Source organism: Anthonomus grandis, chromosome 8 (genome assembly GCF_022605725.1).
Source record: "Anthonomus grandis grandis chromosome 8, icAntGran1.3, whole genome shotgun sequence".
Lineage (NCBI taxonomy): Eukaryota > Metazoa > Arthropoda > Insecta > Coleoptera > Curculionidae > Anthonomus > Anthonomus grandis.
Window position 1 is genome coordinate 31919428 of NC_065553.1, and position 12836 is coordinate 31932263.

The 12836-nt window shown below is 36.8% G+C and overlaps 1 protein-coding gene across 5 annotated transcripts in view; it reads left to right on the plus strand.

Annotated features, from left to right (window-relative positions):
- Nucleotides 1–12836, plus strand: part of LOC126739727 (inositol polyphosphate-4-phosphatase type I A) — a 114688-nt gene that overhangs the window by 56842 nt on the left and 45010 nt on the right. For all 5 annotated transcript variants that reach the window (XR_007661693.1, XM_050445521.1, XM_050445520.1 and 2 more), the window contains one exon: nucleotides 52–289. Coding sequence is in view for 4 of the 5 variants with exons in the window: in XM_050445521.1 (XP_050301478.1) it covers nucleotides 52–289 (238 nt within the window). In the remaining variant the exon portion in view is untranslated. The remainder of the gene's footprint in view (nucleotides 1–51; nucleotides 290–12836) is intronic.

Consider the following 12836-nt stretch of genomic DNA (forward strand, 5'->3'; position numbering starts at 1 on the left):
AGAACCGCTGCGTCTGATTAAGTGTGAAATGTTTTAATTTATATTTTTTAGGCTATAAAGCAACTTAGGAAGGAGGTAGTTGAGTCCATGAAAACTCTTATGAGACTAGCAAAAGAGAAACAGACCAACGGTATGCTTCCAATATGTGATGATATGATTAATAAAACTAGGATATTACTTAGTCTTTGGGATCCGGGTTTGGTTGAGGAAGCTTTGAATTTTATTGAGGAGCACAAGCTGGTTCAGGCTGATGATTCTGGTCTTAGTGAGGATTTAAGTTTAGAAAGCGGTAAGTTGCATATTCAGTTTTTCGGACTGAGAAAACTCACTTGTAAGTTTTTTACTTTTTAAGATATCTTAAAGTGTAAATGGTTTAGGTATTGAACATACTTAACAACAAAAAATTAAGGTATTTCGAAGGTAAATTTAATCACAAACATAACGGGTGTTTAATTTAAAAATTTTAGTGAAAATACTAAACGAGAAAAAATCACGTCTTTATTGGACATCTCAGACTAACTGGTGTTCGCAAATCTAGGCTGAATTTGTAGTTTGGTATATTTTTTTAAACGAACCCTCTAATTTAAAGCGTTCAAGATAGTCGTAGGAGTCTTCTCAAAGATATCTGAAATATATTCTCAAGGAAATATGAGTTGAACTCCCTCCAACTCTCTGTCCCTGACGAGTCTAGTCATACTTTTATGGGTCTGCGCGCTTTTAGGAAAAAGCTCAGGCTCTTTCAGTTAGTAGTTTACATTTAGCCTTTCACATGCAGTTGTTTTTTGACCGGGATGCTTTCCTTAAGGTACCGGTCAATCAGCCTCTCCATCGCCTCCAGCATAAAGCTGGTAAGGCTGATAGGTCGTTACGATTTAAGATCTGTAAAATCGCTTTTTTCGGGTTTCGGAATGAAGACGAAATTCACTTGACGCCATAACTTTGGGACATAGCCCTGAGCAAGAGAGGTCCTGAATAGTCTGACTATGTATGGGGTTAGTACTTCTAACCCGTTTTACAAAAGGCATGAATATAATCCATCCATACCTGGAGATTTGAAGGGGGGGACTGTCTTGATTGCTCATTTCACCTTCTCATAGGTAACTATTCTTCTAGCAGTCTGGTACTCTAAGCGAATCGGAGCCCGAGAACAACTAGGAGAATCGGAAGAGTCGGGAGAGTGAGTGCGCAGCATGACCTCCTGTGACTCCCGCTCATTGGTAGAAAGCCGCCATCAGGAAGTGACAGCGACCCCAATTTAGTTCCAGGGTCCTTGAACAGTACTTTGCACAGTCGTGCCGCGGAGGGTGTGTTTTCAACATCACCGCAGAGCCGCCTCCAGCACTGTCTTTTGGAGTCCCTGAGTGTCTTTTTGTATTGCCTTGAGCTGCGTGGAACGCATCCAGGTCAGTGGCAAGCTTCGTGCGCTCAGCCCTGCGAAGGAGCCGACGCGTAGTGTTACGGTGCTTTTCCGTGTTACTGTTCCACCAGGCATTCTTGGCGGGTCTCCGTCTGAGGGAACAGCTGCCCTCGAATGCCGCGACTATCGCAAGAGTCAGGTTGACAGTCCCGATCTCTGTGTCAGCCGGAATTGTGTACCTTGCCGGCATGTCCGCAAGACCACCGACTAGTTCCTCTCGAAAGTGGACCCAGTCAGTGCATCTTGGATTTCTGTAGGCCGGGGTATCGCACTGAGCCTGCTTCTTTAATTCAAAAAGAATGTGCCTGTGGTCCGACATTGTGACCTCAAGAGATACTGTCCATCAGCTGAAAAGGTTCACAGTTTTAGGTGAACAGATATTAAGATCAATGATTGATTGACTCCTATTGCAGTAGAAACTTGGGACACAGCTCCGGTTGAGTAGTTCTAGGCCATTTGAGCACAGGAAGTCAACCAGGGGGCGGCCCCTTGGGTTCCCATCTCTGCATTCCCAAATGCCGAGATGGGAATTAGAATCGCAGCCCATGAGAAGCGGGAGACCCAAGACTTCACAATATTTGACCACCGCAGTGACGGTCGGGGGGTCAAATATTGACCCAATGAATAAATTTCGATGTGAAAGTAGGCAGAGCAGACTACCAGATCCTTTCCCGTGTCCATTGACAGTTTGACGGCTACTAGGTCCCTTGTGCAGAGGCCTGAGAGGAGAAAGCACCGCACATGCCTAGTAAGAATGCATGCGCGGGGATTCTCACAAGGTACATGTTTATATAGTGTGCCGCTAGTTAAACCCAGGCCTTTAACAGAGCCCTGGTAAGTTCAGGGCTCCTGTAATAAGGCGACTTCGATATGGAGTTGTGAGTTGAATTGAGCCTTTTACACAGAACAGCGGTGGGTGCTCTTCCATGCTGTAGATTCGCTTGCAGAAATGTTAGGAGCATATTGAAAGGTGTGGGGCTGGTTGACTGCCAACACGCTTTGTCCTTGGAGTTGGAAGGGCCATCGTCTGCGGATTGCCCTTGGAAGCTGCGGAGTCGGCATTAGTGGCCTATTCATAGTCGGCGGCCCAGGGGCCACTGTGGAAGTAGACAGCCTGGTGTCATCAGCCGCTTTCTTGCTCTCGATGAGGGCGACAGAGGGCCTGGTGATGTTATAAAATAGCGAGCCCTGTCTCTCCCTTATCGTTTTGGCCGATCCCTCATCCTTCCCACCACCAGCCTGAGGTTTTTAGTCTCTTCCTTGCGCTTCCACATCCTCCACTGGGAGCACGGGAGGCCAGGATTTTGAAGCTCCAGAAGCCTCAGAGTGTCCTCAGACTTATGCCCAATACCCGGGATCCGTAAGATAGCCCGGCGTAGGCGAAGCGTGGAGGGATCCACTGTTGCCAGCGTGACCCCCTCCCAAGGGGAAAGACTTAGGACTGCCCGACGGAGCCACTCCGGACTTTCCTGGTTCGCGGCCGTTAACAAAATGTGGTTCCTGATCAGCCGCGGTGGATGACATTTCAGTGACTGTGCCTCGCTGCCGGACGAAGTCCCCAGTATGGCCTCAGTCACCGAGTCCACGAATTGTAGCAGCTGTTCGCCAGTGAAACCGACCTCGGGCTGTCCCGTTCGGCACACTGCCAGCTGCAGCTTGGCGCGGCCGACCGATCGCGCATAGCTAACTTGAGGCCGGTACTCAGCGGTCCGCGATCTCTTAGCCCCGCCAGCGCGCTTGGTAGACGTAGACCCAGGTGTCCTGAGCCTTTGGGTGCCTGGTCCCTCCCTAGTGGAAGCCCCAGGCTTGCAAACCTCTGAGGGAGTAGGTGCCAAGGCCGTCGCGGAAGCTGAGCCCAGGGAGCCATTAGCTCTTCTGCAGCCCTAGCCTTCCTTCTCCTTCTTTTTTCCGAACCACAGAGAATCTTTCTTTTGAGCTGTGCCCTGTTGAGGGCTCCAGCTAGATCGTCGATTTTAACGCCGGGGATTACCGGTTTCCCTGCTGAGGCAGAGCCCTCCGGGGAGAAGTGTGGGCCCATCAGAGGAAGGGCCCATCAACAAGAGCTGAACGAAAGGTGAGCTCTAATGTTTCAGAGCCCGCCATAGTGGAGGGGGAACGGATGGGAGGGAGAGTTTTTTTGTATTTTTTGCTTGTTGGTCCCACGAGTATATCGGAAATAGTGGTCCACCCAGGCAGAGGTGTTTACCTGGATAAGGCTGGATACTTTTGAAGCTCGCTCGGTATTCCAGAGGGAACGTCAGCGACCGTGTTTTGCCCCACGGCCATTCATCCATCGGCACGTTGCCTACGCAACTTGGATTGGGATAAAAAAAAGAAAAAAAAAGGACGAATACTAAGAAAGAACAGCAGGCCGAGGGCGGCAGATAGTAAGTAGAAAGAAGAGAAAGCAGAGGTACACCAAAGAATAGCGAAAGAAAGGTGTGACTCTAGTCCAACAATCCCAAGTGTTATTGCCGAGGAGTTTATCGACGTCCAGTCTAGAACCACAGGACTTAGTTTCAGCAGGGTTACTGCATGTAGGATGCAAGCAAGGCCTGCATTCCGTACAGGTACAACAAACTACCCGAGAGGTGTGCTAGGTACCGTTTATCCTTACGCTGATTAGAGCCCAGACCACCTCCCCAACCCCAAAAAGAGTACCTTTTTTATGCAAAATGCATAAGAACATTATAATCTGGTGCCCAAACGGGCAGAAATTGAATGCTTAGACAAATGTGCTAAATTTATCCAACACCCCCCTTGGTTTGCACATCCCTGGTTAAAATAATTTGTGTTTAACAGGTTAAAGAGGATAAACGTACTAACAATAATTTATGTCTCAAAATTGGTTGTGGTAGCTAAAGTAGTTCCAAAGCTATAAAACGAAAACTATAATTTTTAAAGGTTATCTTGAAAGAGATTAGGCCCCTGAGGAAGCTTTTCAGGACCAAAGTTCATATGAACTTTTGTTATTTTTTTGGCGTTTTCTACCTACATAACTACTATACTAATATCAAATATTTTTTTAACACAGATTTAATAAAAATTTGGTAGAATAAACAAAAAACTCAAAATTAGAATAAATAAATAAATTCCAAATCATTCAGCTACAACAATGTAATAAAAAAATTAAATGCATAATAAAATAAAATAGACATAAGGATATCTTGTACCGAAATAAATACAAGAAAATATATTTTTTTAATTATTACATTGTAATAATACAAACTTTTTCAGTCTCCCAATAACAAATAAATATACTGTTTACTTAAGCTTTACTAAGCTTCAATTTAAACTATATGGAAAGGTATAATAATATAAATATGTAATTTAAATAGTTTTTTAGAACTGAAAATTGATCTTCCGTTAAACTTTGGAGTTTGGTATAAAAATGATCTTTGAAACAGAGGCAGTGCGGTCTCTTGGAATAACATTTTTTTACACATTTATACCTCGAGAAAATTCTAATTTAAATTATCTTAGGATTGCAAATTTTAAATCACACCTCACATACCTAATCTGAGGAAATATTAGCATCAAATCACAGATGTAACCCAATGCTTAAAATTGAAACTAATTTTTACGTCATATGTACAAAGATTTACTTTACCGAACTTAATTTTAAAAAGGGCCCCATTGTGTTAAAAAAATGTATATTACTTTTACTAAATAAAATTGTTATTGCTCTTGTACTGATTTCTGTCACTGAAAAAAAAAAATTAGAGAAATTAATAAAGCCCCTTATATGATGCGAAAACACAAAAAAGTTTAATAAATTTCAAACAATACAAAACCTTCAAAATAGTTATTTTCTGGAAATTCGAGCATGCTATAAAACATTCGTTATTCAATAAAGTTTTCAAGAATAGCAACTGGTAAGAATAGTATCTGCCTGATTCTAACACCCTGTATAGAATATATAAGCTTTTTACAATTCTTGGGTTCAAAAAAGCAATACATATTCAAATATTTTTCTCAGCGACTAGTAATAATAATATTAAAGCAAAAATGAAAATATTTTAATTTTTCCAACAGCTGACAAAGTCTATTTACACCCTTCAAATACTACATAGTTATCTACAAACCAAAAATTAAAGGCATTCAATAAAATAAATCTAATTCCCAGAATCCCTCTACCCGCAGCAACCAGTGGCACTACAGCCAACCATGGTCTTTTACAAAACTAAGGATTTTAAAATAACATGTTAGTTGCGCCATCTGTTGGAAAATGTTGAAAGCTTAAAGTCTACTATGGCTGCCAACTACGCTGCCTTAACGGCTTCAAATAAAATAATTCTATCTTATAAGGAACCTTATTTTATAACAAAGTTTTATATTACTTCATATTTTAATGCAATAAATAATTTGGTATAAAGCATTTATAGAACAACCTTATATATAATATATTAACAAAATTTGTTTTTTTAGTTGCTAAGTAATTGTTTCAAAACACATCTATAAAACAAGTATAAAATAATTTCATAAAGGTTTTGTAGCAAGTTATACTAGGTGAGCGAAGACTTTAAGATGAAACAAATTGCTTTCAGTGACTTAATAAGGACTGTGTTTATACTGTACTCTCTAAAATGTTATTCATATATTGTTTAAAAAAGTTTTATAAAATAAATATGTGTTTTTGTCCACGAAGTTGTTGTTCCAAAAGATTATGTAACTTTTTGAAGACCATGTTTTTTAAAGAATTTTTTATTTGTATTTAAAAAAAAAATTGAAAATGTATGTTTGTCGTCTCTTAACCATGTGACCTTAGTTCTTTTATAGTAATAAGCGAGCGTGCCTGTTGGGACCTAATGCATTTACCTCCCCTTCCCTTTCACTTTTTTTGATTTTTCACGAAACTCGCGAAAAAAATCATTCAAATCGCGAAACCGGTCATCACAAAGAAAAATTAATAATTTTCTGGAGAAATAAGACCTTTTTTTACCTTCACCTTATAAATTTTTTTTGAAAATGACCAGAATTTCTTCTTGCAAAAACATAAAAATTGGGAAATTTTAAAACGATAATAAAGCGGAATATTTTAAAAAGCATACCATTGAAAATCATTCATTCGGATTCAAATATTAATGAGGCAAGTCCAGATTTTTAATTAAAAAATTCCGAAGATTCCTTCAGAGTTCTCAGAATTATAAAATCACGTAACGTAATACAGGCGTGCAATAATTTCCTCTTAGCCCTCCCCAAAAATATTTCACCAAAAATAGCTGACATTTAAATACCGTATAGAACCGTCAAGCTGTATAGAACAATTATGTTTTAAGCGAATTCTGTATAATATAAAAATGCATATAATGACGTCGTTTTGTAATGACATCGTTTTTTACGAATTAAAGTAAATGCATATGTAATTTTATGAAAACCATGCATGGTATGTATATAGTATAAATGTAGAACAAAATTGAGTAGAAAATAGCTATTTGTTTAATCTTAATTTTAGGAAATTCTTTTTACTCATATAAAATCTTTAATATTTCGAAGGGGCATCAAAAATTAGGTGCGAATATGCACCCATAGTATCAGTAAAATTCGCTTCGCAAGAAAATATTTTCGCGGAGAATCCTAACATAATATTTCCCTATATAGTAATCATTAAGGTATGATCAGCTAAACCGCCATGATAGGTATCCCAGACAGCACAAACACATTGCTTGCATATAGCCAGAATATCTAATTAGCATATTCATATATGCCAGGATACACGTTCGGCGGTTGAAAAATTTCGAATAAGATTTTTGCGTAATGTGTAAGAAGGAGACGGAGTAGAGCGAGAACAAACTTGGCTCCACCCTGGGCGGCTATCGCGTCGTCGTTGCTTATCAGTCGGTTAAAGGCTTACAAGTCGCTTATCAGTCCGGTTACAATTCGTCGCATACCTATGTACGTGTTAGCCGATCATGTTTACAATTTATTTCAACCTTTAGTACGAAGACGGATACAGTAATAAAATAAAAATGGTTTTCACTGTTGATCAAAAGATTAATATCATCAAATGGTATTGTCATGCGGATAGTGCAGAAGAAGTTGTCGGCCGTTTTATATTTGCATATCCTGATCAGCAAGTCCCTACTGCTAAAACAATTTATAATATCTGGCATAAGTTTGAGCAGTCGGGATGTGTAAATCGGTGTGCAAAATGTTCTAGTGACGATCAGGAACCTCGTCGAACACCTGACGCTAGGATTGAAAAGGAGGTCAAGGTGTGTGCTTTTGTGGAAGTAAGTGAACCTTGTGGAAGTAAGTGCTCCCAAATTTCTGAAGAACTTGATATTCCAAGTCGTACAGTGCGTGATATTTTTAAAAGAAATAGTATAGTATATAGTACAAAGTCTATAAAATTAAAAACACTCAAGAAATTTTTCCAGAAGATCAAATAAAACGCTTGGAGTTTTGTGAAACCTTAAGAGAAAAAATTGATCAAAATGACGACTTCACAAGTAATATTTTATTTACAGACGAGCCATCTTTTTCTCTTCTAGGTCGACATAATTCTTCAGTCGTGAGATTTTGGTCTCGGGAAAATCTACATTTGAGTGTACCATTACGAACTCAATACCCGCAGAAGGTAAATGTTTGGGCTGGCATTTTAGCCAATCACATTGTAGGGCCTATTTTTATTGATGGTACCTTAAACTCTGAGAGATATTTACTTTTATTGCAACAAAATATTATACCCGCTGTACGAAACTTGGATGTTAATTTTGAGGAAATTTGGTTTCAACAAGACGGATGTCCCGCTCACAACGCTAGACAAGTGCAGGACTATTTAACAAACACTTTTCCTGAACGGCTTATTTCCACAAGAGGTACCATACCATGGCCTCCGCGATCTCCAGATCTGACGCCTTGCGACTACTTCTTATAGGGCTATTTGACGGAAATTCTTTACCAACACCGACATGAAAGAGCCGTTAATTTGGACGAATTGCGACTTAAAATTATTAATATTTCTAGGTCCATTATACCTGAAATGTTAGCCAATGTACTTAGCGAATTTTACGACAGGTTGGGATACTGTGAAGCCCAACAAGGAGGTGTATTTGAACACCTTATTAAATAATCCATTTAATTAGAATTATTATTTTGTTTAAGAGTTATTTTTCATTTTATTTTAGAATATTGTATTTAGTTTTCACCAAAGGTTTTTTAAGATTTGAGCATTAAAGTTGTTTTTTTGACTTGCGATTATGAGCACGTTAAAAAACAACATAAATTTTTATCTTTCGTGTGCGCGTAAAATTCCAATAGTTGATTCGAGGCTAACCTACCCATCTCCAAGCGCTTGCTAAACATCACTGCGAGCAAGCCGAAATTAAATTCACATTGCGAGCGGTACGGAAAATCGGCGTCGCTATCGGTGGGAGGTTACCCATGCAGTCGTTCTCTCTCTACTAGTAGTACTCTCTATCTATTAGGTCTAATACATTAAAACTCAATCCGTAAGATTCAACTCGCCAAACGTGTATGTTGCTTATATTGGGGTTATTTAGTTCATATGCCCCTAATATTTTTTCCTCTTTAATAATATATCCAAGGTATATCTTACTATTCATACAGGAAGTCATTTTGAAAAGTGTCAATGTGAATATTTCGTAAAATATAAAAGCTGCAAGAATGCTGTTTGGAATAATTGCCATAGAGGCATTATTCCAAACAGCATTGGAATAATGATTTGGAAATGCAATTGGAATAAGAGGCATTGTGTTAAATTAGGTTTCTTATAACAAACATAATGTAAAGTCTATCTCTACTAACCACTATAGCTTTGATAAAGATTGTCTTTCCTATCAGAAATATCTTTTAAAGCTTGGATCTCAAATTAATTACGAATAACTTTTTTTACTGGGATAAATAGCTATTTTTATAGTTTATTTTATATTTATAGTTTATAAGATGGCTAACAAACAATTAAATTCTTATTTAAATGTAGCCAATTTAAATATTAGATCTTTATTGCCAAGTTTTCCGGATTTTCTCAATTTTGTAAACAATAAATATGATATTTTGGGTATAAGTGAAACGTGGCTGAATGAAAATATATTAAGCAGTGCGGTTTCTATGCCAGGTTATAATTTTTTTAGAAAGGATAGATTAGACATCTATCCGAGTTGGGGGTGGTGTTGGCATCTATGTCAGGTCAATGTTTCAGTGCGAAATTGTAAATATTAATGTTAGTAATGTAAACTTTGAATTTATGCTCCTAAATGTTAAAATTGGTATTCACAATATTGCAATACTTATAATATACAGGCCCCCTAAATCGAAAGCGTTTGAAATTATAAATTTCCTGGAAGAAGTTGTTCCACATCTTTTAGTGACCTATGATTATTCAGTAATTCTCGGAGATCTAAATATTGATATGTTAAAACCTAATTCATTATATTCTATGCTTAACTCTTTTGGGTACGTACAATTAATAAATGAATCAACTCGTATAACAAATACTACTGCAACATGCTTAGATCCCATTTTTATCAATACTAAAGATATTTGTCATAAAAGTGGCACCGTTGTTTCAGGTTTAAGTGATCACAATCAAATACCTTTCTGCACTTTAAAATTAGTAGTTAAAAGACAAAAACAAAAATTTATAACCATCCGCAATTTTAAACATTTCAATGAGATATATTTTAGGATCGATTTATCACAGATTTACTGGGATAATATTTATTATCTTGAGGACATAAATAAAAAAGTTCAATATTTAGAACAAAATATTAATTATTTATTTAATATTCATGCACCCTACAGAACTATAAGAGTCAGTAAAAAGCCAGCTCCCTGGTTGACAGACACATTAAGACTTATTTTAAAGGAACGTGATAAGGCTTTGACTAAATACAAAAATCACAAGTGTTTAGAAAATTGGAGATATTACACGGAGTGTCGTAATTTTGCGTTGGCATCAATAAGACGAGAAAAAGCTGCATATCTTGCAAGCTTGGAGAGTGACAAAACTGGTAAAAAACTTTGGAAAGGTCTAGAAACTTTAAATATTAAAACAACCAAGAATAATAACGAGCTGCCGTTTAATATATCTGATCCAAATCAAATAAATGATTTTTTTGTAAGTGTTTTTAATAAATCTGATAAATGTGTAAACAAAATTAACTTCTACTCCAGTAATAAATTTACCGAGAATAATTTTCACTTTTCTTTAGTAGACCAAAGTACTGTCGAAAAAACTATAAAAAATATTAGGTCCAATGCCTCTGGTGTGGATAACATAACTCGACGTATGTTACACTTATGTCTCCCTGATATACTTGATCATGTCATTCATATTATAAATTGTTGTTTGGAGGTAGGATATTTTCCTACGGCCTGGCGTGAATCAGTGGTATGTCCGATTCCCAAATCCTCCAGTCCTGAAAGTATTCAAGATTTGCGTCCGATAAGTTTGCTTCCCGTAATCTCCAAAGTTCTCGAAAGAATAGTCTATATGCAGCTGTCATCATTTTTAATGTCAAATAATATCCTCCCTTCCCATGACGTTCACTTCTAAACGTCACCGATAATATCATGCGAGCTCTTGACAAAAAGATTTCAGCCATTATGATAGCCCTTGATTTCTCGAAAGCATTTGATGTCATCGATCATGATTTGCTTGTAGCGAAACTGAAATATTATAGCTGTAGTGAGGTCGTTTTGTCCTTTTTTAAAACTTATTTATGGCGTAGAACCCAGAAAGTGAGGGTGAATAATGAATATTCTGCTTCGAAAAACATTATTTCTGGTGTCCCACAAGGGTCGATCCTAGGCCCATTATTATTTCTTATATATACTTCAGATTTACCCGGTCTAGTTGAAGATTCTGAAATACATCAGTATGCTGATGATACTCAATACATACATTATTTTGACTCTGCTAATTTTGATAACGTGGCTGATACTATTAACGCTGATCTGAACGTAATAAATCAATTTTCAAAAGAGCATAACCTTGTCATTAATCCTAATAAAACAAAAATGGTTTTGTTTTCAAACCGAGGATCACATAAAAATATAATGGAAACTGTTCACATTCAATTGGATAACGAAACTATTTTGTTCTCTGATACTGTGAAGGTTCTGGGACTTACAATAGACAATTCTTTAAGGTTTAAGGAACATGTTAATACTCTTCTGCAGAGGTGTTATTTACGCATGCGTATGCTTTATACCAATAAACACATTTTAAATTTTAAAACTAGGAAAAAACTTGTAGTGGCTCTTGTTTTATCTATTATAAATTACTGCCTTATAGTTTATTATCCTTGCTTAGACCAAATAAATCGTTACCGCCTGCAACGCGTGCAGAATACTTGCTGTAGATTTATTTTTAACCTCGGAAAGTTTGATCATGTATCAGACTCTATACTCCAGTTGAGGTGGTTAACGCTACCTTACCTATTCAAATTCTTCACTTCTACTTTTCTTTATCGATTATATGTTAGTCAAAGACCTGAATATCTTTTTGAAAAGTTAATACCAAGAAACCATGTTCACACTCGAAATATTAGATACAATATCTTGACCATGCCGCACCATTCCACGGCTCTATTCGAGCGATCTTTTACTTATAATGCCGTTAAGTTCTTTAATACTTATAAACCAATATTTAATACTTCGTTAAATGTGTATAGGAAATATTATAAACTTTTGTTTTTAAATCAATCCAAAATATAGTCTAGTGTTCTAGAAGATAAATACTTTATATATACTTGTTTCTTTTTTTGTTTTTTTTTTTCTCGTTTTCTCCATTTAAACTGTGAATGTTAGGAAGGTTAAGAGTTAAAGAGTAGCTTTAAGCTAATCTTCGCCTTCTTGGCAATGTAGTATTAAGTAATATTGTAAGATTAATATTGCTTTTTTTTTTAATAAAGACATATTATTATTATTATTATTATTATTATTATTATTATAGAGGTTGGAAAAAACTAGAACCACCATATTTTTGTCAAGATATGAGACATGCTTAAACACCTCCCACTTCAACATTCAAATTAAACCACCACCTTTTTTCATAATTTAAATTAAGGTTCTTTTTGAATAGTATTCATCTACACAAGAAAAATTGTCCCATTTACCACTCAATGACCGTTAATTAAATTGCGAAAGGAGGATCTATAATAAAGATATGGTAGTTCTCTAGTTCCACCAACCTCTTTAAAACTTGTTCCAAACTGCATTTTTTCAACTTAAATATTTTCTGAATTACAAGTTGTCAAAACCCATTGACATGATTCCTTTTTATTTTTTTTTTATTTTTAGACTCAATAGAATAAGACTCAATTTCTTATTCTTTTTTTAAAGATTGTTTGAAATAAAAGCGACTCAAATTTATCTTAATCGGATTTTTATTTCGTTAAAAACACAGAATTTACGTTACGTACGTAAGAGAACGTTAAAATCACTGGTTCAA